Here is a 23,993-nt window from a genome sequence, read left to right as displayed (position 1 = left end):
GACTTTCGGCCCGCGCATGACTAGCTTTGTCACGTCCGAATAGATGGTCGTCGTCACGTGTCGAGGCACGTCATCACGATCTGTAGATCGATCTGGTATGTCCTGCTTTATTGTTCAAGTCCTGCCGAAGGTCATATGTATGACCGCGAGCTATTGTACCTCTGCCTTTGCGATGAGGTGGGGCGGGGTGGTGTTCGTCTAGAGTTGCCGTTTTATCTCGACCACGTGGTGGCTGGTCAGCCGCATTGCGTCATGGTGGTATGTGCTCCAGCGCCTCGTCGTCGAACTAAGGTAGCAATTTGCGCTTCGGGTAGCTTTTGGTTGGGCGCTTGAGGCCGTATTCTTCGGCTGCTAGGACATTGGTCCATTTATCGTTGAGAAGATCTTAGTCAACTTGAAGCTGCTGCTGCTTCTTTTTCAGCCTCCTTGCAGTGGCTATTAGCTGGCGCTTGAAGCGCTCCTGCTCAAGAGGTTCCTCAGGCATGATAAAATCCTCAGTGCCGAGGCTCGCCTCATCCTCGGAGAGCGGAAGATAATTACTATGCTCCGAGTCCTCGTGCGTGGCCTGTTTACCAGGGCTAACTTGCCCATCTTCCCGTTCATCATGTTTGGCAGTTGCATCAACGGGGTCTTCGTTGTCTTCGCCGCCTTCCGGAGTGTTATCCTCTCCTGTGCCGGTGTTGTTGTCTTTTCTGCGGCATGACTTGGAGCGGCGCCGCTGACACCGGCGCTTTGATTGTATCTTAGGAGGTTTATCCTCAACTGGATCTTCTTTGTCATCGCCGCTATTCTCTTTTGGTATATCCACCATGTATACATCATACGAGGAAGTGGCCGTCCAGCGTCCGGTAAACGGCGGGTTCTGGGCCTCTTCTTCTCCGGCATCGTCGTCCATACTATCGATGCCGTCGGAGCCATAATCGAGCATGTCAGTTAATTCTTCGACAATGGCTGTGAAGTGGGCGGTGGGCAGAAAGAGAAATTCTCCGTCATCAGCCTCCGGTTCGAACTGGATACAATTCGGCTGTGAGCCCCCCCGCTAAAGATAGTGCTCTTAACGAGTTTAGCATGTTGCCCAAAGGAGAGTGTCGCAAGATGTCCGTGGAGCTGAATTCGACGATCGATGACCGATCAAGCTCGACGTACGTGGACGCACAAGGTTCAGATCCTGTAGCCGGAGACGAGTCCGTGGTTCCGGCGACATAGATGTCACTTGAAGTTAAGTCTGTGTGCAGCTCCAATGCCGCTGAGTCTGCGGCTTCCGCAGCGGGGTTGTGCTTCCCATCTTCGGATGGCGCGATCTGCTCCGGATCTAGGGCCAGAGAAGCTACAAGTACTATCTCATGTGTATGGACTGATGACAGATTTAGTTCATGTTCATCATGGTGGCAGGGAGCGGCTGTCGTGGTCTCGAATCCGTCGAAGATCAAGTCTCCATGGATATCCGCGACATAGTTCAAACAAATCTGACCTGGTGGCGAGGGGTGTAGCTTTCAATCTGCTCCAGATGGCCAAGCGAATTAGCCCACAGTGCGAAGCCGCCGAACACGAAGATCTGTCCGGGGAGGAAGACTACCCCTTGGACAGCTTGTTGTAGATGATTGAAGGAGTCATCAAACCTCTTGATGGTGGCACAGTGGAACTCAATGAAAGCACCAATGTCGGTGTCAAAACCGGTGGATCTCGGGTAGGGGGTCCCGAACTGTGCGTCTAAGGTCGAAGGTAACAGGAGGCAGGGGACACAATGTTTACCTAGGTTTGTGCTCTCTCTATGGAGGTAATACCCTACTTCCTGCTTGATTGATCTTGATGAATATGAGTATTACAAGAGCTGATCTACCACGAGATCATAATGGCTAAACCCTAAAAGTCTAGCCTGTCTGACTATGATTATTCCGCCCTCTCTACGGACCTAGCCCTCCGGTTTATATAGACACTGGAGGGATCTAGGGTTACATAAGGTCGGTTACAGAGAAAGGAATCTTCATATTCGGATGCCAAGCTTGCCTTCCACGCCAAGGAGAGTCCCATCCGGACGCGGGTAGAGTCTTCGGTCTTCGTATCTTCACAGCCCATCAGTTCGTCCCTTGTCTAATAGGTCGGATGCCCGAGGACCCCTTAGTCCAGGACTCCCTCAGCGCCCAAGAAGGGGAAGATTTCCCTTTCGGATGATTCGGATTCGGACACCGAAGTCATCCCTGAGCGGCGCCTTAGGCCGAAGCCCCCTACCAAATCGTAAGTATTTAAAGATACTATACATACATCTGGCCTTTTTACAGGTTGTAGGATAACATTTTATTTACGTATTTTTAGTCCGGCCCGTGATCTCCCCCAACAATAGTCATCTTCGGGAAACTCGTCTGTGCCGGAGATGATGGAGAGTGAAACGCCTCCGCGAGCCTCTCCACCACGAGCCAGAGATGATACCAAGGTGTTGTCCAAAAGGACTTCTCCGGGCCAGGGGAGGTGCGGAAGGCCGCTAAAACAGCGCCAGAGGGTGATGCCTCGGCAGCCAGTCCTAGTTTAGCATCTATCGCATTTGATGTTGTTAAATCCTATGTGCGTATCTTCCCATCTTGGAAATATTATACTGAAGATGAAGGAAAATGCCAGTTGCAGGTGTTTGTCAAGGAGTTATGTGTAAGTAATGTTATTCATGGCAATTACTTTGCTTTGTCCCATGCATTCTACCTCCATGATGGTTATAATACAGAAAATTTTCCCATTTTTCTCTATAGAGAAGGACCGATTTGGAAACTCAGGATGAGGTAACATGTGCTAATACCTCTGCTATCTTCAAGAATGCTTGGTGGCAGTATTAGAATTACCTGAAGAAAACATACTTCACTCGCAAAGAAACTCATCCAATTCGCTTACGTTCTCCTGAGACACATTTACTGGACGATGACTGGGAACGCCTTGTTTTGTACTAGTCCCGAACCAAGAATGTGGTAAGGTCTATGAGCTGATTTTCTATTTTTAAGTACTACATTCTTGCGTCTTACTGTAGTCTGTTCATGTAGAACAAGTGCTTAAACCTGAAGAACAACTGTTCTAATTTAAGATTCCATTGCTATTGTGCATACTACTTTTCTCTTGTATCATTGTATTTACTCATACAAACTTATTTTTAAATTGAAGGATCCGATCGAAACTCCAACGGCACAGCAGGTATGTTCACGCATGTTTCTTTAACATGTTTGCTCTTATCAATAGCTATGTTGATTTCAATTTCAATTGTGTATACAGTTGACTTCTCATATCATGCACATTACTAGCATTACAATAGAGACAATAGTGTTGTTTTACATGTAGACCCATGGTACCCATCTGAAATCTTGTTGTGTTGTGTAGTTTCCCATGCTTCGTATTCTTTCAGTGCTGCTTTGTCTTGAATTGATATGATTTGAACCGTGTCTCTTTTTCGATTTGGTAAGACAATGCAGTGACCATAGGACATATATATATGTTTTTTTGATGCTTTTATTATGTACTACTTGGCAATAGAAGACTTGGTAGTTTAATCATGTCCACCTTACTAATGAACTGGTTCACCGAACTGAGTTTCATATACTAGTACATGCTAAACCTGTTATGTGTCTGCTTGTTTCTTCTTTTAGAATGTTGACAGAATATTGGGGAAGAGTGCCATATTAAGCAATGGTAAAGGAAGTAATGCAGATAAGGTTCAGGATAGTGAGACATCCTTGTTGGTCTTCAACAAAGCTGATAAAATAGCTATGGAAAACTATTTTGAAGACAGCGAGACGACCCCAAAGTCCTGTCTTGGTTTAGTGTTCGAGTTACTGGCCACTACCGCTTACACAAGCTATTCAAACTCACTATGTGAATCAGTTCGGTTTGTTGAGTCTCAACTACAAGCTGAAAGACATCGATCAGCTATGTTGCGACAAGAAGCAAAAGGACTGCGGAAGTCCCTGGAGCATTCAGATGCATACTTTCTGGTGCAACAACAAGCGTTGGAGGATTTTAGCGCCAAACGGGACAAAGCTAATAAGATTGCTAAGCTTATTGCCAGCATGGTGGATACCTAGGATAATGTTTTTTGAGCTCTTCTGAAGTTGTTTCAGTTATGGACTTGTTTTGCTGCCGCGTTTATTTGCACTGGTGGCCAATTTAGACGGCCAGTGTATGTAATATGCTGCTTTGTTCCCTATATTTGCACTGGTGGCGAACTTTTATGCCTAGTGGATGTAATATGTGTAATAGCCGTAATAGCCTAGCGTTAGTTCCTTGCTTATTTATTTCCTTATTGTCTTGTTTAGTTGTTTGCTTGTAGTCACTGTAGTTCTTTTTCCGTGTTTTTCTAGTGGCCACAATAAATTAGGCCACAATAACCATGGCAACACACGGACTGTTGTGACCATGGTCCTGCTACCTGCATAGTGACCATGGCCCTCCACGGGCTGTACGATCCATGGTCCTTCCACCGGTCGTAGGATCCATGGGCCTTCTACCGGCCGTAGGATCCATGGGCCTTCTACGGGCCGTAGGATCCATGGGCCTTCTATGGGCCGTCTCATCTATGGGCCTTCTACGGGCCGTACAATCGTTTCGCCAAACATGGGTCGTACTATTCGTGGACCAATGACAGACCACAAAATGGGTTGTAAACGGGCTAGAGTGGAAATCATCTGTTTTATGGCCCGACCATAACGGGCTGTTAATAGGCCGTAACTGATGAAGCTACGAAAACATCCCAACGTGTTAACGGGCCACAAGCAGGCCGACTATAACCACGGGCTGAATTTGGCCCACGAGCTGAACATGCCAGTAATGGACCGTAAGTAATCGAATTCTGGAAATGAGCCCAAGAATAAATGGGCCCTTAGAAAGCCGAAAGTTAACACGGGCTGGAAACGGTCGACGGGCTAATGGGTTGTTAATGGGTATAAAGCGATACACTGTTCATTACGGGCCAGTTTCACCACGGGACGTTAATGGGCCAAGATTGACGAAGGGCCTCATATGGGCAGAAAGACGTCATGGGCCACACATGGGTCGGAAGTTACAATGGGCTGGAATCATACTGGACGGCCTAGATGACGCTATTGGGCCTAATTTGGGTAAGCCGTAACGGGTCGTGACCTAGCGGGCTGTATATGGGCTATATGGTAACAGGCCGTTAACAGGCTTTCCGCGGGTCGGCCTGCTACCTCTTTGACCAAGTCAAACGGGCCGGCCTTTTCACCAGAATGTGCCTCTGTTGGGTCATGCCACGTGTCGATGTCGTGGTATTTCTCACGGGGGGCTTGCGAGTCGACAGATGCCACAAGGGCTTAGTGTGAGGGTAAGACTGCTACTGATAGGACCGGGAGCGGGTATGCGAGTAGCACGCGGTGGTTTACCCAGCTTCGGAGCTCTCCGGAGAGATAATACTCCTACTGCTGCATGTCTGAGTGTATCTATCTGGGGTGTACATCAGGCAATACAAAGTGCTCCTGGAGCTGTATCTGGGATCAGTGCCAAGTGCATCTGATCTGGTATATCTCTCATATGTGTATGTGAGCTAGCTAGTGGCCGGCCATGCTCATGCATGAGAGTGTGTGAGTCCATGTGTGCATGAATGGGTGTGTGTGTGAGACCTTGTGGCCGTGAGTGTGTGAGCCTCCCCTGGTGCTCCTTATAAAGGGGAGCCCAGGGGACAAGGGATGGCCCATGTGACCAACATCACTATTTGGGAGACAATGACATCTCACACCTGCTACAGTGTATCACTATTGCTCAGCAGTGTTCGGGTACAGCTGTCTTGTCCGCGGTATGGCCATCATGTCAGGGTCTTGTCGGTGTCGGGTCGTGCTGCAGTCGGCAGTCGGCTGGTTGACGCAGTCGGCAACCGACCGGTTGGCGTAGTCGGCAGCCGGCAGTTGGCCGGGCAGAGCAGTCGGACGGGAAGCCAGCAGGAGCGGCCGGACAGTCGGACTGAGGGGCTTTGCTAGCCCCGATGTCTTGAAATATCGTCTTGCCGTCCTCGGGGTACCCGTGTCCAATTACTCCGACAGTAGCCCCCAAGCCTCCAGGCAATTTGGCAAAGTTGGGCGGAGGTTTTTTTGACGAGTGTTCATGGAAATGATCATGAAAAAGACAAAGTTAGTCCACGCAAATATATCATATGCTTGCTTTTAGCATTGCAAGTTTTATGCGGAGGGTGCCGACTCGGTTTCGTCCGAGCCCCCTTCAATCATTTTCATGTTCCCTCCACTCTTTGGCTTGTGCTCTCGCTTGCCGGACAGCCGCTCTGCGGTCTGTGGCTGAGAGTGGACCGCGGAGTGGAGTGTACAATACTCAGACTCTGGGAGCGAATTTAACCGAGCAGATACTCATAAAGGAAATGGCCGGGTCACCCGAACCGTTTTTCTTCCTGGACGTTTTTCGCGTGGGTGGCCTCCAGCGTTCACCCTTTCTAGCGGGACAGCCGCTCTGTGGTATGTGACTAAGAGTGAGCCTTTGGTACCACGCACACTACTAAGCCGTCTGCGGGGACAAACGTCTCAGGCCAAGCGGCCAGCCCCCGGGCCAACTCTGGCTGGCACCGGGGCAAACAGTGATGCAACTGTAATTAAAATGCGGAGATAGCCCCCGAGCATCGCTCGGGGTTATCCGTGCTTGCATGATGGAAAAATATCCGGGCGAGGAGCTCACATTGATTTTCGTGTAGTCGCGGTCGTCGAAGACAGCTGGCGCGACTCGGCGCTCGCGAAGCGCGTCGGCGCACCCGCTGGGTGTAGCCTTTGAGCCCCCGGGTGCTCGAAGGGGGGGTCCCGGCCGGTCAGGCTCGACTGGCCAGGCGGCGAGGCGTCTTGCAACGCCCTTTTTCTTCTTTTCCTCTTCTGCCGGCTGCTGGCAGCTGGACAGAACTCTTCTCTTGTCTACAATCTTTGCTGGGGCACGCCAGCGCACCCGCTGGGTGTAGCCCCCGAGATTCGGGCCGACTGCTGAGCAGTCGGGCCGGATCTCTCGGCGACTACTTTGTCTTCTTATCGCGGGGGCGCGTCAGCGCACCCGCTGGGTGTAGCCCCCGAGATTCGGGCCGACTGCTGAGCAGTCGGGCCGGATCTCCTGGCAACTACTTTGTCTTCTCTCTCGCGGGGGCGCGTCAGCGCACCCGCTGGGTGTAGCCCCCGAGATTCGGGCCGACTGCTGAGCAGTCGGGCCGGATCTCCCGGCAACTACTTTGTCTTCTCTCTCGCAGGGGCGCGTCAGCGCACCCGCTGGGTGTAGCCCCCGAGATTCGGGCCGACTGCTGAGCAGTCGGGCCGGATCTCCCGGCAACTACTTTGTCTTCTCTCTCGTGGGGGCGCGTCAGCACATTCGCTAGGTGTAGCCCCCGAGATTCGGGCCGACTGTTGAGCAGTCGGGCCGGATCTCCCGGCAACTACTTTGTCTTCTTCTCTTTTGCCGGTTGTCAACAATCGAACGCTTCTTGTGCACGAGCAGTCAGGTGGGCATCCGGCCTGACTTTTCTCCACCTGGCAACAATCTTTGTTCTTCTCTTTGTCTGTCTGTTGGCAACGGGTAGCCGGACGCTTCTTCTGCACGAGCAGTCAGCTGGGTACTTTCCTTTCTTTCTCGGGCAGCCGGCCTCTCTCTCTCTTTTTACCAACCCAGCAGTTGGAATTTTTTTTGTCAGCCGGTCTTTGGCACACGGCCTTGGACTTTTTCAGCCGGTCCCAAGCAAGCAGCCGGCCCTTTTTCTTCTAGCATCCGGCTCCTCTTCTTCTTTTTTAGCAGCCGGCGCCTGACTTTTCTCCAGCCGGCCACACTCTTACCTTTCTATGAAGCCGGCCTCATCTTTTTCTTTGCTTCTCTGTACGAGCAGCAGGCAGTAGCGGGGCGTGGCAGAAACCGGCGGCCGGGTCAAGGCAGAGGCTGGCGGCCGGGTTGCGGGGAAGCCGGCCCGCACAGGAGCCGGCCAACCGGGTTGGCGAGAAGCTGGCCAGCACGGGAGCCGGCCGACCGGGTTGCCGGGAAGCCGGCCAGCGCGGGAGCCGGCCGGCCGGCTACCGGGAAGCCGGCCGAAGCGGAGGAGAAGCGAGGGTGAAGCCGGCAGGCCGGGTTGCGGGGGAGCCGGCCACTGGTAGAAAAAGAGGCTTCCGTCCAGCCCCATTAGTCGCGAAACTGTAGGAACCGCGACTAATGAAGTCTTTAGTCGCGGTTCGGCAGACGAACCGCGACCAAAGGCTTGGGCCAGGGCGCTCGGTGGCCAGCTGGTGCACGTGAGGGGCTTTAGTCGCGGTTGGCCAGGCCAACCGCGACTAAAGGTGCCCAAAGGCCTTTAGTCGCGGTTGTCCTGGCCAACCGCGACTAAAGCTCCTCCCCTATATATACCAGTTCAGCGCACTCACTTAGCCATTTGGTGCCACTTCTCTTCACAAGGGGGTGTAGGTTTGCTTTTGGTTCCTCTTATGCACACAAGGTGTTTGATGAAATGCCCAACAGCGTGAAACAAACATGATATGAAGTGTTGGAGCCACACTTGAGGTTCCTCCTCGATCGCGGTTAGCAACTTGAACCTTTCATGCATGTGTGTCATTGATAAAATATGCATGTGTGTTGTTCATTGTTTAATTTATATTGTTTATAGCTAGTTACTTTAACAAATGCATGATGGTTAATTATATATTTTATATTATAATAATGCAGATGAATCGGCAATGGATGTACGGTAACCGACTCTCCCGCGAGTTCACTACGGGTTTGAAAGATTTCCTCGTAGTGGCTAATGCGAACAAGCAGAAGGGTTTTGTTATCTGTCCATGTGTTGACTGTAAGAATCAGAAGGGTTACTCTTCCTCAAGAGAAGTTCACCTGCACCTGCTTCGGCACGGTTTCATGCCAAGCTATAATTGTTGGACCAAGCATGGAGAAAGAGGGGTTATAATGGAAGAAGATGAAGAAGGGGATGATTTCATCGATGAAAGCTATCTTGCTCATTTCGGTGATACTTTCATGGACGATGCTGAAGGTGAAGGGGAAGGTGAAGGGGAAGGTGAAGGGGAAGGTGAAGGGGAAGGTGAAGGTGAAGGTGAAGAAGAGGCACGTGATGAGACCGTTGATGATCTTGGTCGGACCATTGCTGATGCACGGAGACGCTGCGAAACTGAAAAGGAGAGGGAGAATTTGGATCGCATGTTAGAGGATCACAGAAAGTCGTTGTACCCCGGATGCGATGATGGTCTGAAAAAGCTGGGCTGCACACTGGATTTGCTGAAATGGTAGGCACAGGCAGGTGTAGCTGACTCGGCATTTGAAAACTTGCTGAAAATGTTGAAGAATATGTTTCCAAAGAATAACGAGTTGCCCGCCAGTACGTACGAAGCAAAGAAGGTTGTCTGCCCTCTAGGTTTAGAGGTTCTGAAGATACATGCATGCATCAACGACTGCATCCTCTACCGCGGTGAATACGAGAATTTGAATGAATGCCCGGTATGCACTGCATTGCGTTATAAGATCAGAGGCGATGACCCTGGTGACGATGTTGAGGGCGGGAAACCCAGGAAGAGGGTTCCCGCCAAGGTGATGTGGTATGCTCCTATAATACCACGGTTGAAACGTCTGTTCAGGAACAAAGAGCATGCCAAGTTGTTGCGATGGCACAAAGAGGACCGTAAGTCGGACGGGGAGTTGAGACACACCACAGATGGAACGCAATGGAGAAAGATCGACAGAGAGTTCAAAGATTTTGCAGCTGACGCAAGGAACATAAGATTTGGTCTAAGTACAGATGGCATGAATCCTTTTGGCGAGCAGAGCTCCAGCCATAGCACCTGGCCCGTGACTCTATGCATCTACAACCTTCCTCCTTGGTTGTGCATGAAGCGGAAGTTCATTATGATGCCAGTGCTCATCCAAGGTCCGAAGCAACCCGGCAACGACATCGATGTGTACCTAAGGCCATTAGTTGATGAACTTTTACAGCTGTGGGGCAGACCTGGTGTCCGTGTGTGGGATGAGCACAAAAAAGAGGAATTTAACCTACGAGCGTTGCTTTTCGTAACCATCAACGATTGGCCTGCTCTTAGTAACCTTTCGGGACTGTCAAATAAGGGATACAATGCATGCACGCACTGCTTACATGAGACTGAAAGTGTACATTTGCCAAATTATAAGAAGAACGTGTACCTTGGGCATCATCGATTTCTTCCGAAAATTCATCCAGTAAGAAAGAAAGGCAAGCATTACAACGGCAAGGCAGATCACCGGCCGAAGCCTGTGGAACGCACTGGTGCTGAGGTATTTGATATGGTCAAGGATTTGAAAGTCATCTTTGGAAAGGGTCCTGGCGGACAATCAGTTCCGAAGGGAGCTGACGGGCACGCAGCCATGTGGAAGAAGAAATCTATATTCTGGGAGCTAGAATATTGGAAAGTCCTAGAAGTCCGCTCTGCAATCGACGTGATGCACGTTACGAAGAATATTTGCGTGAACCTCCTAAGCTTCTTGGGCGTGTATGGGAAGACAAATGATACAAAGGAAGTATGGCAAGACCAGCAACGTTTGAAAGACCCTGATGACCGGCATCCGGAATGGTTTCAAGGTCGTGCCAGCTATGCTCTGACCAAAGAAGAGAAGGTCATCTTTTTTGAATGCCTGAGCAGTATGAAGGTCCCGTCTGGATTCTCGTCCAATATAAAGGGAAATGAGGAGGTAATTGAGTTTTGTGTTGACTTTGTTCCTGACCTTAAGCCGATTGGTCTTCCTCGATCGCGGCACGAGGGGAGACTAAGTGGAAAAGGCACGATCGGAAGGAAATCAACGACATGTATGGACGGCCATTCTCTGACTGAAGCACACCACACTGTACTGACCAATTCCAGCTTGGTGGCTCCGTACTTTGAGAAACACAAGAATATTTTACGCTCGGACAACCCGGGGAAGCCTGAATCCTGGATTAGGAAGGCCCACATGGAGACTTTCGGCAGTTGGTTGAGAAAACATTTAATGAATGACAATTAGTTTCTTAATTTTTTAATATATTATTTGTATTTTTAGAATTTTGAATTGAATTAGTTTTATTTTTCTGAATTTTTTGATATAATATTTATGTTTTCAACATATTGAATTGAATTAGTTTTATTTTTCTGAATTTTTTTGATATATTATTTGTATTTTTAACATTTTGAATTGAATAAGTTTTATTTTTCTTAATTTTTTGATATATTATTTGTATTTTTAGAATTTTGAATTGAATTAGTTTTATTTTTCTGAATTTTTTGATATAATATTTGTGTTTTTAACATATTGAATTGAATTAGTTTTATTTTTCTGAATTTTTTGATATATTATTTGTATTTTTAAGATTTTGAAAAAGAAAAAGTATTTTAAAAATACCTTTAGTCGCGGTTGGCCTGCCCAACCGCGACTAAAGGTCGTTGCGCGCGGGAACGAAAAACCCGCCAAAAAAGCCCTTTAGTCGCGGGTCGCCTCCCCAACCGCGACTAAAGGTTGCCCTTTAGTCGCGGGTCGCCTCCCCAACCGCGACTAAAGGGGGGGGGCTATAAATACAAGGGCCCGACCCGTCGCGGGCATTTCTCGTCTTCTCTGCCGCGCCGAAGGCCTGCCGCCGTCGCCCTCGCCCTCGACGCCGCCCGCCGTCGCCCTCGCCCTCGACGCCGCCCGCCGTCGCCCGCCGCCCCCTCTCGCCCACGTACGGCGCCCGCCGCCCCCTCTCGCCCTCGTACGCCGCCCGCCGTCGCCCGCCGCCCCCTCTCGCCCACGTCCGTCGCTCGCCGCCCCCTCTCGCCCACGCCGGCCGGCCTCCCTCGCCCACCGCGCCGCCTCTCGCCCGCCCTCAACGCCGCCGCCCGCCGCCGCCCGCCGCCCCCTCTCGCCCACGTACAGAGAGCTAGCGAGATCGTGGAGAGGGAGAGAGAATTTTTTTTGTTCTTTTTAATTTTAACTAGTTAATTAGTTTAACAAAAACGGTAAAATAACTTAACAAAAAACGTATAACCGTAAAATTTGATAACCGTATAACCGTAAAATAACTCAAAAACGGTAAAATAACTTAACAAAAAACGTATAACCGTAAAATAACTTAATTAACAAAAAACGTATAACTTAACAAATAACCGTAAAATTTGATAATTAACAAAAAAAATGTACTTGTTCATTTGCGCTCTATATCGATCGGCCTATTTCGTTCATTTCCTAATATCAAGTAACTAATAACTCTCTTGTTCATTTAATTTTCTTTGCCTCGTAGGGTTTGGAGACGGTTCGTAGATACAAAGGTCGGTGAATTCAAAAAAGAGCTAGAATTCAAAAGGGCAAAGGCTAAGAATGGTGAGGATATTCAGCCAGCGGGGACCAATCTATGTGCATACTATGTCTGTGAGATGATCCGGAGATACACCTCTGAGCGGGTTCTGAGTGATACCAATGCTCAAAGGAATAACCTCTGGATGATGCTTAGTCCAGAAGCTCGCTTCCGACCACTTCAAGAGGAACTAGCTGGATGGTTCAGGAGGGAAGTCCTCCATCCTAAAGGAGAACACCATTACGAGGACGTAGAACTTTATATGCATTAAATTATGTATGGAAACTTGTTCAAAATTGTATATGGTCATCCGATGATATTGAATATATATTGTATATTCCTCTTGAATTCTTTTTGGTTCTAATTTCAAATTTGTTTGAAATTGTACATTCATATGCATATATGTAGTACCGTAGAATATGTGAAACTCCATCAAAATTAAAATAAAGCACAAAAGAAATAAAACAATACAAATTAAACAGAAAACAGGTTTGGGGGGGGGGGGCTAAAACCCTAAACCTGCGGCGGCCTTTAGTCGCGGTTGGCCAGAAGAACCGCGACTAAAGGTCCTCCGCCCCGACGGCCGCCTGGCGCCCACGTGGACGGGCCTTTAGTCGCGGTTCTTAAGCAACCGCGACTAAAGGGTGGGGCCTTTAGTCGCGCCCGTTCGATCGCGGTTGCGCAACCGCGACTAATGGCAGTTGCGAACCGCGACCAAAGGCCCTTTTTTTCACCGGTGGGCGTGAGCGAAGCCGGCAGGCGCGGACGGTGAGCGCGCGGTTCGTGGAGCGGCGACGAAGCGGAGGTGCGCGGGGGCGCACGCGTAAGTGGGCATGGGCGCGGACGAAAGCCGCAGGGGGCGACACGCGCGGTTGGAGCCCGCGTGGCCGGGTGGCGAGGAAGCCGGTGAGCGCGCGGGATGCGGCCGGGTCGCGGAGCCGGCCGGGCGAGAAGCCGGCAAGCGACGCAGGAGGAGGCGGTAGGGGGAGCAGGGGCTCGGGCGCGTCGGGGCCTGAGGCAAAGCAGACGGCACGCGGGAGCCAGGCACAGCGCGAAGCATGCGCGGGCGAGCAGGGCCCTGAGCGTGGCGAGGCACTCAAGGGCCACGGACGTGGAGGGACGCACGCGGGCCGGAACCGCAGGCACGCGGTGGCGGTCGCGGAGCTGCGGCGCAGGGGAGTCGGCACCGTGGGGAGGAGCTCTGTCTCAGGGCAGGGGGCAGCGCGCGGGAGCTGCAGGGAGCCCGCGGGCACACGAGGCAGGAGGCGGCGCCGGGGTGGCCACGGGCGGAGCCACGCGCGGGACGGCCCACCGAAGCAGATGTGCGGGGGACGAGGGGATCCAGGGATGGATGGACGCGCGCAACCTCGAAGGAGCCGATGATAGGACCGTTGGTGGAGAGCGAGTGGATCAGGCGTAGGAGGCCTCTGGTGGCCGTGACTGCAGCGGAGCAGTGATAGCAGGAATCCAAGGCCGGGTGGCGTGGGAGCTGTAGGGTAGCAGCGGTGTGCCCCGCGACGGTGAGGGTGGACCGGTGGCCGCGCCGGTCGAGGAGCGGGCGCTCAGCCGCCACTGGTGCTCGGGGTGGAGGCGGACAAAGCAGCTCAAGGACGCACTAGGAGAAGCTACAGCAAGGCAGCGGTGCCATGGATTTCGGAAGTGTATGGGCAAGTGCCCGACTTGCATCAGACTGAATTATGTGTAGTGTTTGGAAAATGTACGAGGATTATCTGGTTTGTGTCTGACCAATGTGAAGATAGTGTACGACTTGCATCTTAGAAGTTTTGGATAGTGGATGAGTGGTGTATGACCACGGTTGACTTGCATATAGCTAGCTTGCAAAGATGGTATATGGAGGAGCGAAGGCGCGCTCGTGTGTCGGCCGAAGCAAGGCGCAACGCAGAGGGAAGCAGACGCGAGCGGCGTGTGGGTGGAGGCGGCCGACCGAAGCGAGGCCCTGCGCACGGCACGCACGGATGGATGGCCGGCGTCGCAACGGTGATGACAAAGAGGCCGATGGCGAGGACGAGGGCGCGCCGTCCCGCACGGCCGCTCCGGGGGCGGGTCGAAGTCGAGTCCCCGAGCGCTGCCGGAGAGACGGCGCGACGCCGCGGCGGGGGAGATGAAGATGGTCCCGCCCGGACAGCGAAACCAGCAGCAGCGCGGTAGCATAGTACCGCCCCACGGTGGGCGCCAACTGTCGTGGTATTTCTCACGGGGGGCTTGCGAGTCGACAGATGCCACAAGGATTTAGTGTGAGGGTAAGACTGCTGCTGATAGGACCGGGAGCGGGTATGCAAGTAGCACGCGGTGGTTTACCCAGCTTCGGAGCTCTCCAGAGAGATAATACTCCTACTGCTGCATGTCTGAGTGTATCTTTCTGGGGTGTACATCGGGCAGTACAAAGTGCTCCTAGAGCTGTATCTGATATCAGTGCCAAGTGCATCTGATCTGGTATATGTCTCATATGTGTATGTGAGCTAGCTAGTGGCCGGCCATGCTCATGCGTGAGAGTGTGTGAGTCCATGTGTGCATGAATGGGTGTGTGTGAGGCCTTGTGGCCGTGAGTGTGTGAGCCTCCCCTGGTGCTCCTTATAAAGGGGAGCCCAGGGGACAAGGGATTGCCCATGTGACCAACATCACTATTTGGGAGACAACGATGTGACATCTCACACCTGCTACAGTGTTTCAATATTGCTCAGCAGTGTCCGGGTACACCTGTCTTGTCCGCGGTATGACCATCGTGTCAGGGTCTTGTCGGTGTCGGGTCGTGCTGCAGTCGGTAGCCGGCTGGTTGGCGCAGTCGGTAGCTGGCAGTCGGCCGGGCAGAGCAGTCGGACGGGAAGCCGGCAGGAGCGGCCGGACAGCCGGACTGAGGGGCTTTGCTAGCCCCGACGTCTTGAAATATCGTCTTGCCGTCCTCGGGGTACCCGTGTCCAATTACTCCGACAGTCGATGTATCATAGGCGCCTCATGTCCAGTGAGTGGATGACATCTGTCCCGACGGTGAGCCAACACGTGTTTCCTCCGGTCAATGAGAATTTTACACGTGGAAAATCCCCATTGGTCCGGGCTGTTAACGGGTTATCGGATCCAAAACCGTACCCGATAGCTTAACGGCAACCTGTTACAGTGGATGCCATGTGTCAGTCACCCTTGACGAAAGCACTTCCATGACGCGCCATTTATCATCATGGAAGTTGACACTTCCATGATGATAATTTTGGTAATGTCATGGAACACTTCTAAGACAGCACAGGTATGAATATCTTGATTCTGTCATAAAATCATCATGGATGTACATGCATGATAGAAAACGTGACCTACTGTGACAAACACGTATCATCACGGAAGTGTATATTTTTTGTAGTGTAGTAGCTAGATGGCTTCCTCTCTCTCTTGTTTGATTCTCAATACAATGGTCTATTGGAGATCCATATGATGTAATTCTTTTGCGGTGTGTTTGTTGGGAATCAATGAACTTTGAGTTTATGATCAGATCTATCTCTTTTTATCCATGAAAGTTATTTGAGTCTTCTTTGATCTCTTATATGCATGATTGCTTATAGCCTCGTATTTCTTCTCCGATATTTGGGTTTTGTTTGGCCAACTCGATCTATTTATCTTGCAATGGGAAGAGGTGCTTTGTGATGGGTTCGATCTTACAGTGCTTGATCCCAGTGATAGAAGGGGAACTGACATGTATGTATCGTTGCCATTAAGGATAACAAGATGGGGTCTATTTCTACATAAATACATCTTGTCTACATCATGTCATCGTTCTTGTTGCATTACTCAGTTTCTCCATGAACTTAATACACTAGATGCATGCTGGATAGCAGTCGATGTGTGGAGTAATAGTAGTAGATGCAGGCAGGAGTGGGTCTACTAATCTTGGACGTGATGCCTATATAATGATCACTTCCTAGATATCGTCATGATTATTTGAAGTTCTATCAATTGTCTAACAGTAATTCGTTCACCCACCATTTGCTATTTTTCTTGAGAGAAGCCACTGGTGAAAACTACGGCCCCGGGTCTCTTTTTAATATATTTGCCTTTACCATCTATTTTATTTGCCCTTTTATTTTCAGATCTATGAACCAAAAAATACAAAAATACCTTGCTGCACTTTATTTTATTTGGCGTTCAATCTATCAATATTTACAACTTTCTCCTGTCCACGTGCCAGTTTCTGGCGCTGTTACCCGAAAGGGATTGACAACCCCTTTAACACGTCGGGTTGCGAGTATTTGTTATTTGTGTGCAGTTGTTGTTTACGTAGTGTTGCTTGGTTCTCCTACTGGTTCGATGACCATGGTCTCATCACTGAGGGAAAATACCTATCGTCTCTGTGCTGCATCATCCCTTCCTCTTTGGGGAAATAGCGACATAGTTCTAGCAGACATCAACATTTATAAAAGAATTATGAACGGTGGATTTGCCACAAATACGATGTCAACTACATGATCATGCATAGCAATATGACAATGATGGAGCATGTCATAATAAATAGAACGGTGGAAAATTGCATGGCAATATATCTCGGAATGGCTAGGGAAATGCCATAATAGGTAGGTATGGTGGCTATTTTGAGGAAGATATGTGGTGAGTTTATGGTACCGGCGAAAGTTGTGCGGCACAAGAGAGGAAGGTATATGGTGGGTTTATGGTACCGGTGAAAGTTGCATGGTAATATATCACTTCACACCTTGCAACACAGGCAAGAACGCTTTCTTTGACTGATCCATTTTGAACTTCTTCGAAATATTATCAAGGTATGTGCTTTGTGGAAGTCCTATTAAGCGTCTCGATCTATCCCTATAGATCTTGATGCCCAATATATAAGTATCTTCACTGAGGTCCTTCATTGAAAAATTCTTATTCAAGTATCCTTTTATGCTATCCAGAAATTCTATATCATTTCCAATCAACAATATGTCATCCACATATAATTAGAAATGCTACAGAGCTCCCACTCACTTTCTTGTAAATACAGGCTTCTCCGAATGTATGTATAAAACCACATGCTTTCATAATCTCATCAAACTATATATTCCAACTCTGTGATGCTTGCACCAGTCCATAGATGGATCGCTGGAGCTTGCACACTCTGTTAGCACCTTTAGGAACGACAAAACCTTCTGGTTGCATCATATACAACTCTTCTTTAAGAAATCCATTAAGGAATGCAGTTTTGACGTCCATTTGCCATATTTCATAATCATAAAATGCGGCAATTGCTAACATGATTTGGATAGACTTAAGCATCGCTACAGGTGAGAAGGTCTCATCGTAGTCAACTCTTTGAACTTGTCGAAAACCTTTCACGACAAGTCGAGCTTTGTAGACAGTAACATTACCATCAGCGTCAGTCTTCTTCTTGAAGATCCATTTATTCTCTATGGCTCACCGATCATCGGGCAAGTCAACCAAAGTCCACACTTTGTTCTCATACATGGATCCTATCTCAGATTTCATGGCCTTAAGCCATTTATCAGAATCTAGGCTCATCATCGCTTCTTCATAATTCGTAGGTTCGTCATGGTCTAGTAACATGACTTCTAGAACAGGATTACTGTACCACTCTAATGCAGAACATGCTCTGGTTGACCTAGACGTTCGGTAGTAACTTGATCTGAAGTTTCATGATCATTATCGTTAGCTTCCTCTCTAGTTGGTGTAGGCATCACTGGAACGGTTTTCTGTGATGAGCTACTTTCCAATTCGAGAGAAGGTACAATTATCTCATCATGTTCTACTTTCCTCCCACTCACTTCTTTCGAGAGAAACTCCTTTTCTAGAAAGGATCCATTCTTAGCAACCAAGATCTTGCCTTCGGATCTGTGATAGAAGGTGTACCCAACAGTTTCTTTTGGGTATCCTATGAAGACGCATTTCTCTGATTTGGGTTCGAGCTTATCAGGCTGAAACTTTTTCACATAAGCATCACATCCCAAAACTTTAAGAAACGATGGCTTAGGTTTCTTGCCAAACCATAGTTCATATGGTGTCGCCTCAACGGATTTAGACCATGCCCTATTTACAGCGAATGTAGTTGTCTCTCATGCATAACCCCAAAATGATAGTGGTAAATGGGTAAGAGACATCATAGATCACACCATATCTAATAAAGTACGGTTACGACATTCGGACACACCATTACGCTGTGGTGTTCCAGGTGGCGTGAGTTGTGAAACTATTCCACATTGTTTTAAATGAAGGCCAAACTCATAACTCAAATATTCGCCTCAATGATCAAATTGTAGAAACTTTATTTTCTTGTTATGATAATTCTCCACTTCACTTTGAAATTCTTTGAACTTTTTCAAATGTTTCAGACTTGTGTTTCATTAAGTAGATATACTCATATCTGCTCAAATCATCTATGAAGGTCAGAAAATAACGATACCCAGCGCATGCCTCAACATTCATTGGACTGCATACATCGATATGTATTATTTCCAATAAGTCATTAGCTCGCTCCATTGTTCCGAAGAACAGAGTTTTAGTCATCTTGCCCATGAGGCATGGTTCGCAAGTATCAAATGATTCATGATCAAGTGATTCCAAAAGCCCATCTGCATGGAGTTTCTTCATGCGCTTTACACCAATATGACCTAAACGATAGTGCCACAAATACGTTGCACTATCATTATCAACTTTGCATCTTTTGGCATCAATATTATGAATATGTGTATCACTATGATCGAGATTCAATAAACCATTTACACTGGGTGCATGACGATAGAAGGTTTTATTCATATAAACAGAACAACAATTATTCTCTGAATTAAACGAATAACCGTATTGCAATAAACATGATCCAATCATATTCATGCTCAACGCAAACACCAAATAATATTTATTGAGGTTCAACACTAATCCTGAAGGTAGAGGGAGTGTGCGATGGTGATCTTATCAACCTTGGAATTACTTCCAACACACGTCGTCACCTCGCCCTTAATTAGTCTCTGTTCATTCTATAACTCATGTTTCGAGTCACTAATCTTAGCAACTGAACCAGTATCAAATACCCTGGGGTTACTATGAACACTAGTAAAGTACACATCAATAACATGCATATCAAATATACCTTTGTTCACTTTGCCATCCTACTTATCCGCCAAGTATTTGGGGTAGTTCCGCTTCCAGTGACCATTCACATTGAAGTAGAAGCACTCAGTTTCAGGCTTAGGTTTGTGCTACCTCTTTTAGCACTGCGTTGGTTTTCCCCGAAGAGGAAGGGATGATGCAGCAAAGTAGCGTAAGTATTTCCCTCAGTTTTTGAGTACCAAGGTATCAATCCAGTAGGCGGCTACACGCGAGTCCCTCGTACCTGCACAAAACAAATAAATCCTCACAACCAACGCAAATAGGGGTTGTCAATCCCTATAGGGACACTTACGAGAGTAAGATCTGATAGATATGATAAGATAATATTTTTGGTATTTTTATGATAAAGATTCAAAGTAAAATAAAGGCAAAGTAAAATAGCATAGTAAATAACTAAGCAGTAGGACATTGATACGATAAAGATAGACCCGGGGGCCATAGGTTTCACTAGTGGCTTCTCTCGAGAGCATAAGTATACTACGGTGGGTGAACAAACTACTGTTGAGCAATTGACAGAATTGAACATAGTTATGAGAATATCTAGGTATGATCATGTATATAGGCATCACGTCCGAGACAAGTAGACCGACTCCTGCCTGCATCTACTACTGTTACTCCACTCATCGACCGCTATCCAGCATGCATCTAGAGTATTAAGTTAAAAATAGAGTAACACCTTAAGCAAGATGACATGATGTAGAGGGATAGACTCATGCAGTATGAAGAAAACCCCATCTTGTTATCCTCGATGGCAACAATACAATACGTGCCTTGCGGCCCTTACTGTCACCGGGAAAGGACACCGCAAGATTGAACCCAAAGCTAAGCACTTCTTCCATTACAAGAAAGATCAATCTAGTAGGCCAAACCAAACTGATAATTCAAAGAGACTTGCAAAGATAACCAATCATACATAAAAGAATTCAGAGAAGATTCAAATATTATTCATAGATAGACTTGATCATAAACCCACAATTCATCGATCTCAACAAACACACTGCAAAAAGAAGATTACATCGAATAGATCTCCACAAGAGAGGGGGAGAACATTGTATTGAGATCCAAAAACAGAGAAGAAGCCATCTAGCTACTAACTATGGACCCGTAGGTCTGAGGTAAAATACTCACACTTCATCGGAGGGGCTATGGTGTTGATGTAGAAGCCCTCCGTGATCGATGCCTGCTCCAGCGGAGCTCCAGAACAGGCCCCAAGATGGGATCTCGTGGATACAGAAAGTTACGGAGGTGGAATTAGGGTTTTGGCTCCTGTTATGATCGTTTGGGGGTACGTGGATATATATATATATAGGAGGAAGAAGTACGTCGGTGGAGCAACAGGGGGCCCACGAGGGTGGAGGGTGCGCTTGGGGGGGTAGGCGCGCCCCCTACCTCGTGGCCTCCTGTTACATGTCTTGACATAGGGTCCAAGTCTCCTGAGTTGTATTCGATGAGAAAATTACGTTCTTGAAGGTTTCATTCCGTTTGGACTCCGTTTGATATTCCTTTTCTTCGAAACCCTAAAACAGGCAAAAAACAGCAATTCTGGGCTGGGCCTCCGGTTAATAGGTTAGTACCAAAAATAATATAAAAGTGGATAATAAATCCCAATAATGTCCAAAACAGTAGATAATATAGCATGGAGCAATCAAAAATTATAGATACATTGGAGACGTATCATTTAGCTTTGGGCTTCTTCACCGGAGTGGCAACTTGCTTGTGATTTTTCTTGAAGTTCCCTTTCTTTTCCTTTGCCCTTTTTCTTGAAACTAGTGGTCTTGTCAACCATCAACACTTGATGCTTTTTCTTGATTTCTACCTTCGCTGATTTCAACATCGCGAAGAACTCGAGAATCGTTTTCGTCATCCCTTGCATATTATAGTTCATCACGAAGTTCTAGTAGCTTGGTGATAGTGACTAGAGAACTCTGTCAATCACTATCTTATCTGGAAGATTACTTCTCACTTGATTCAAGCGATTGTACTACCCAGACATTCTGAGTGCATGCTCACAGGCTGAGCAATTCTCCTCCATCTTGTAGGCAAAGTACTTGTCAGAGGTCTCATACCTCTCGACATGGGCATGAGTCTGAAATACCAATTTCAACTCTTGGAACATCTTATATGCTCTATGGCATTCAAAATGTTTTTGAAGTCCCGGTTCTAAGACGTAAAGCATGGTGCACTAAACTATCAAGTAGTCATCATACCGAGCTTGTCAAACTTTCATAACGTCTACATCTGCTCCTACAATAGGTCTGTCACCTAGCGGTGCATCAAGGACATAATTATTTTGTGCAACAACGAGGATAATCCTCAGATCATGGACCCAGTCCGCATCATTGCTACTATCATCTTTCAACTTAGTTTTCTCTAGGAACATATCGAAAACATAGGGGAGATACAACGTAAGCTATTGATCTACAACATAGATATGCAAATACTATCAGGACTAAGTTCATGATAAATTAAGTTCAATTAATCATATTACTTAAGAACTCCCACTTAGATAGACATCCCTCGAATCATCTAAATGATTACGTGATCCAAATAAACTAAATCATGTCTGATCATCACGTTAGATGGAGTAGTCATCAATGGTGAACATCTCTATGTTGATCATATCTACTATATGATTCACGTTCGACCTTTTGGTCTCTAGTGTTCTGAGGCCATGTCTGTACATGCTAGGCTCATCAAGTTTAACCTGAGTATTTCGCATGTGCAAAACTGTCTTGCACCTGTTGTATGCGAACGTAGAGCCTATTGTCGGTGTCAAAACCGGCGGATCTCGGGGTGGGGGTTGCAAACTATGCATCTAAGGTCAATGGTAACAGGAGATAGGGGACACGATGTTTTACCCAGGTTTGTGCTCTCTTAATGGAGGTAATACCCTATGTCCTGCTTGATTGACCTTGATGAGTATGAGGATTACAAGAGTTGATCTACCACGAGATCATTGTGGCTAAGTCCTAGAAGTCTAGCCTGTATGATTGTCCTTGTCCTCTATGGACTAAACCCTCCAGTTTATATAAACACCGGAGGGGCCTAGGGTTACACAAAGTCGGTTACAGAGAAAGGAAATAATACATCTAGGCACCATGCTTGCCATCCACGCAAAGGAGAGTCCCATCCGAACATGGGAGGAAGTCTTCTATCTTGTATCTTCATGGCCCAACAGTCTGGATCATGTCACACAGGTTGGACGCCCAAGGACCCCTTAATCCAGGACTCCCTCAGTAGCCCCTGAACCAGGCTTCAATGACGAGGTGTCTGGCGCACAGATTGTCTTCAGCATTGCAACGCGGGTTCCTCCTTCGAATACTCCAAAGTAGTCCTCGAACACAGAGAACGTGTCCGACTCTGCAAAACAGGCTCCATAAAGAGTATAATATTTAACAAGTCCCATGTACTGACATTTTTGTAGTGAGATGCCATGTCTCTACCCGGTCATTATTTTGGACCATTTTTTAGCCTCCCGCTTCACGTTTCGAGACGCAGTTTTCATTGGCACGTTTGGTCGAGGCAGAGATCGCGTCCCTTTATCACGGGATCCTCATTAATATGGGCGCGGGTAATCCAATCGTGTTGTTGGAGATCCCTTGGGAATAGGCGAGCATTAAGGCCCGTGAGGAGGCGTTCGATATTCTTCGCCTTTATAAAGGGGCACAGACCCGTCCTTCCTCTTCCTCAACCTTCCCAACCTCAAGCTCCAGCGCCCAGGATGCGATTTCTCCCATTGTTATCCGGCCCTCTAGTTCTGTCCGGATCCATCTCCCAAGGTAGGCGGGCGGCCACCTTGGTCACCGAGGAGGATATCGCGAAGCTCCGGAAGGCGGCGTACCTGACTGCGGAGATCCCCCACAGGCTCCCTACGAAAGGGCTGGTCATCCCCATACCAAAATCCGACGAGAGGGTTGTATTCATCTCCCACTTCCTCCGCGGGTTAGGGTTCACTCTTCACCCTTCGTTCGTGGGCTCATGTTCTATTATGGGCTAGATTTTCACGATCTGGCTCTGGAATATTTTCTTCACATCACGACGTTTGTCGTCATGTGCGAAGCCTTTCTACGCGTCCCCCCCCCCACACACACTTCGGCCTATGGCTCAAGACTTTCAATGTGAAGCCGAAGATAGTTAACGGGGAACAAGCGGAGTGCGACAGTGCTATGGTGAGCAAGCTCGTCAGCACTGTCTGGCCAAAAGGCACCTTCACATAAACGTCCAACTTATGGCAACAGGAGTGGTTCTATATCACCGAACCCCGCGGCACCAAATGGCCAGCCACACCTGTGTTCCGATCCGGCCCTCCACTATAGCTCGCATCGTGGATAAATAAGGGGATAGACTAGGGATCAATTAATGAAGTACAGATGCTGCAAAGTTGTATCCGGAGCATCCTCGAGAGGGACATTGGCCTTGTCAATGTGGTCCAAGTGATGCTAGTCCGTCGGATCCTCCCGTGCTAGTGGCGGCCTCTCCATATGTGGGAGTTCAATCCGGAGAAACCACAGACCCTTGAGCAATTTTTCAGCACAACACACGAAGGGATGTGGGAACTGTTCTTCAAAACTCGAGAGCAGTAGCCGGACACGTCAGA

General features: G+C 48.2%; 1 protein-coding gene across 1 annotated transcript; it reads right to left on the bottom strand.

Annotated features, from left to right (window-relative positions):
* Window positions 1-7,452: 7,452 nt before the first annotated feature.
* LOC123083726 (caskin-1) lies at window positions 7,453-23,320 on the bottom strand. The gene is made up of 3 exons (XM_044505675.1): window positions 23,238-23,320; window positions 13,023-13,720; window positions 7,453-8,093 (listed from the first exon to the last, which is right to left on the bottom strand). Exons 1-3 carry the CDS (start codon window positions 23,318-23,320, stop codon window positions 7,879-7,881), a joined length of 996 nt encoding a protein of 331 aa, XP_044361610.1. The 3' UTR covers window positions 7,453-7,878.
* Window positions 23,321-23,993: the final 673 nt, after the last annotated feature.

Source organism: Triticum aestivum, chromosome 4A (assembly GCF_018294505.1).
Source record: "Triticum aestivum cultivar Chinese Spring chromosome 4A, IWGSC CS RefSeq v2.1, whole genome shotgun sequence".
In the NCBI taxonomy this organism is placed as follows: Eukaryota; Viridiplantae; Streptophyta; class Magnoliopsida; order Poales; family Poaceae; genus Triticum; species Triticum aestivum.
Note: the sequence above shows the minus strand (reverse complement) of the source record. Positions and strands in the feature narration are given on the sequence as shown.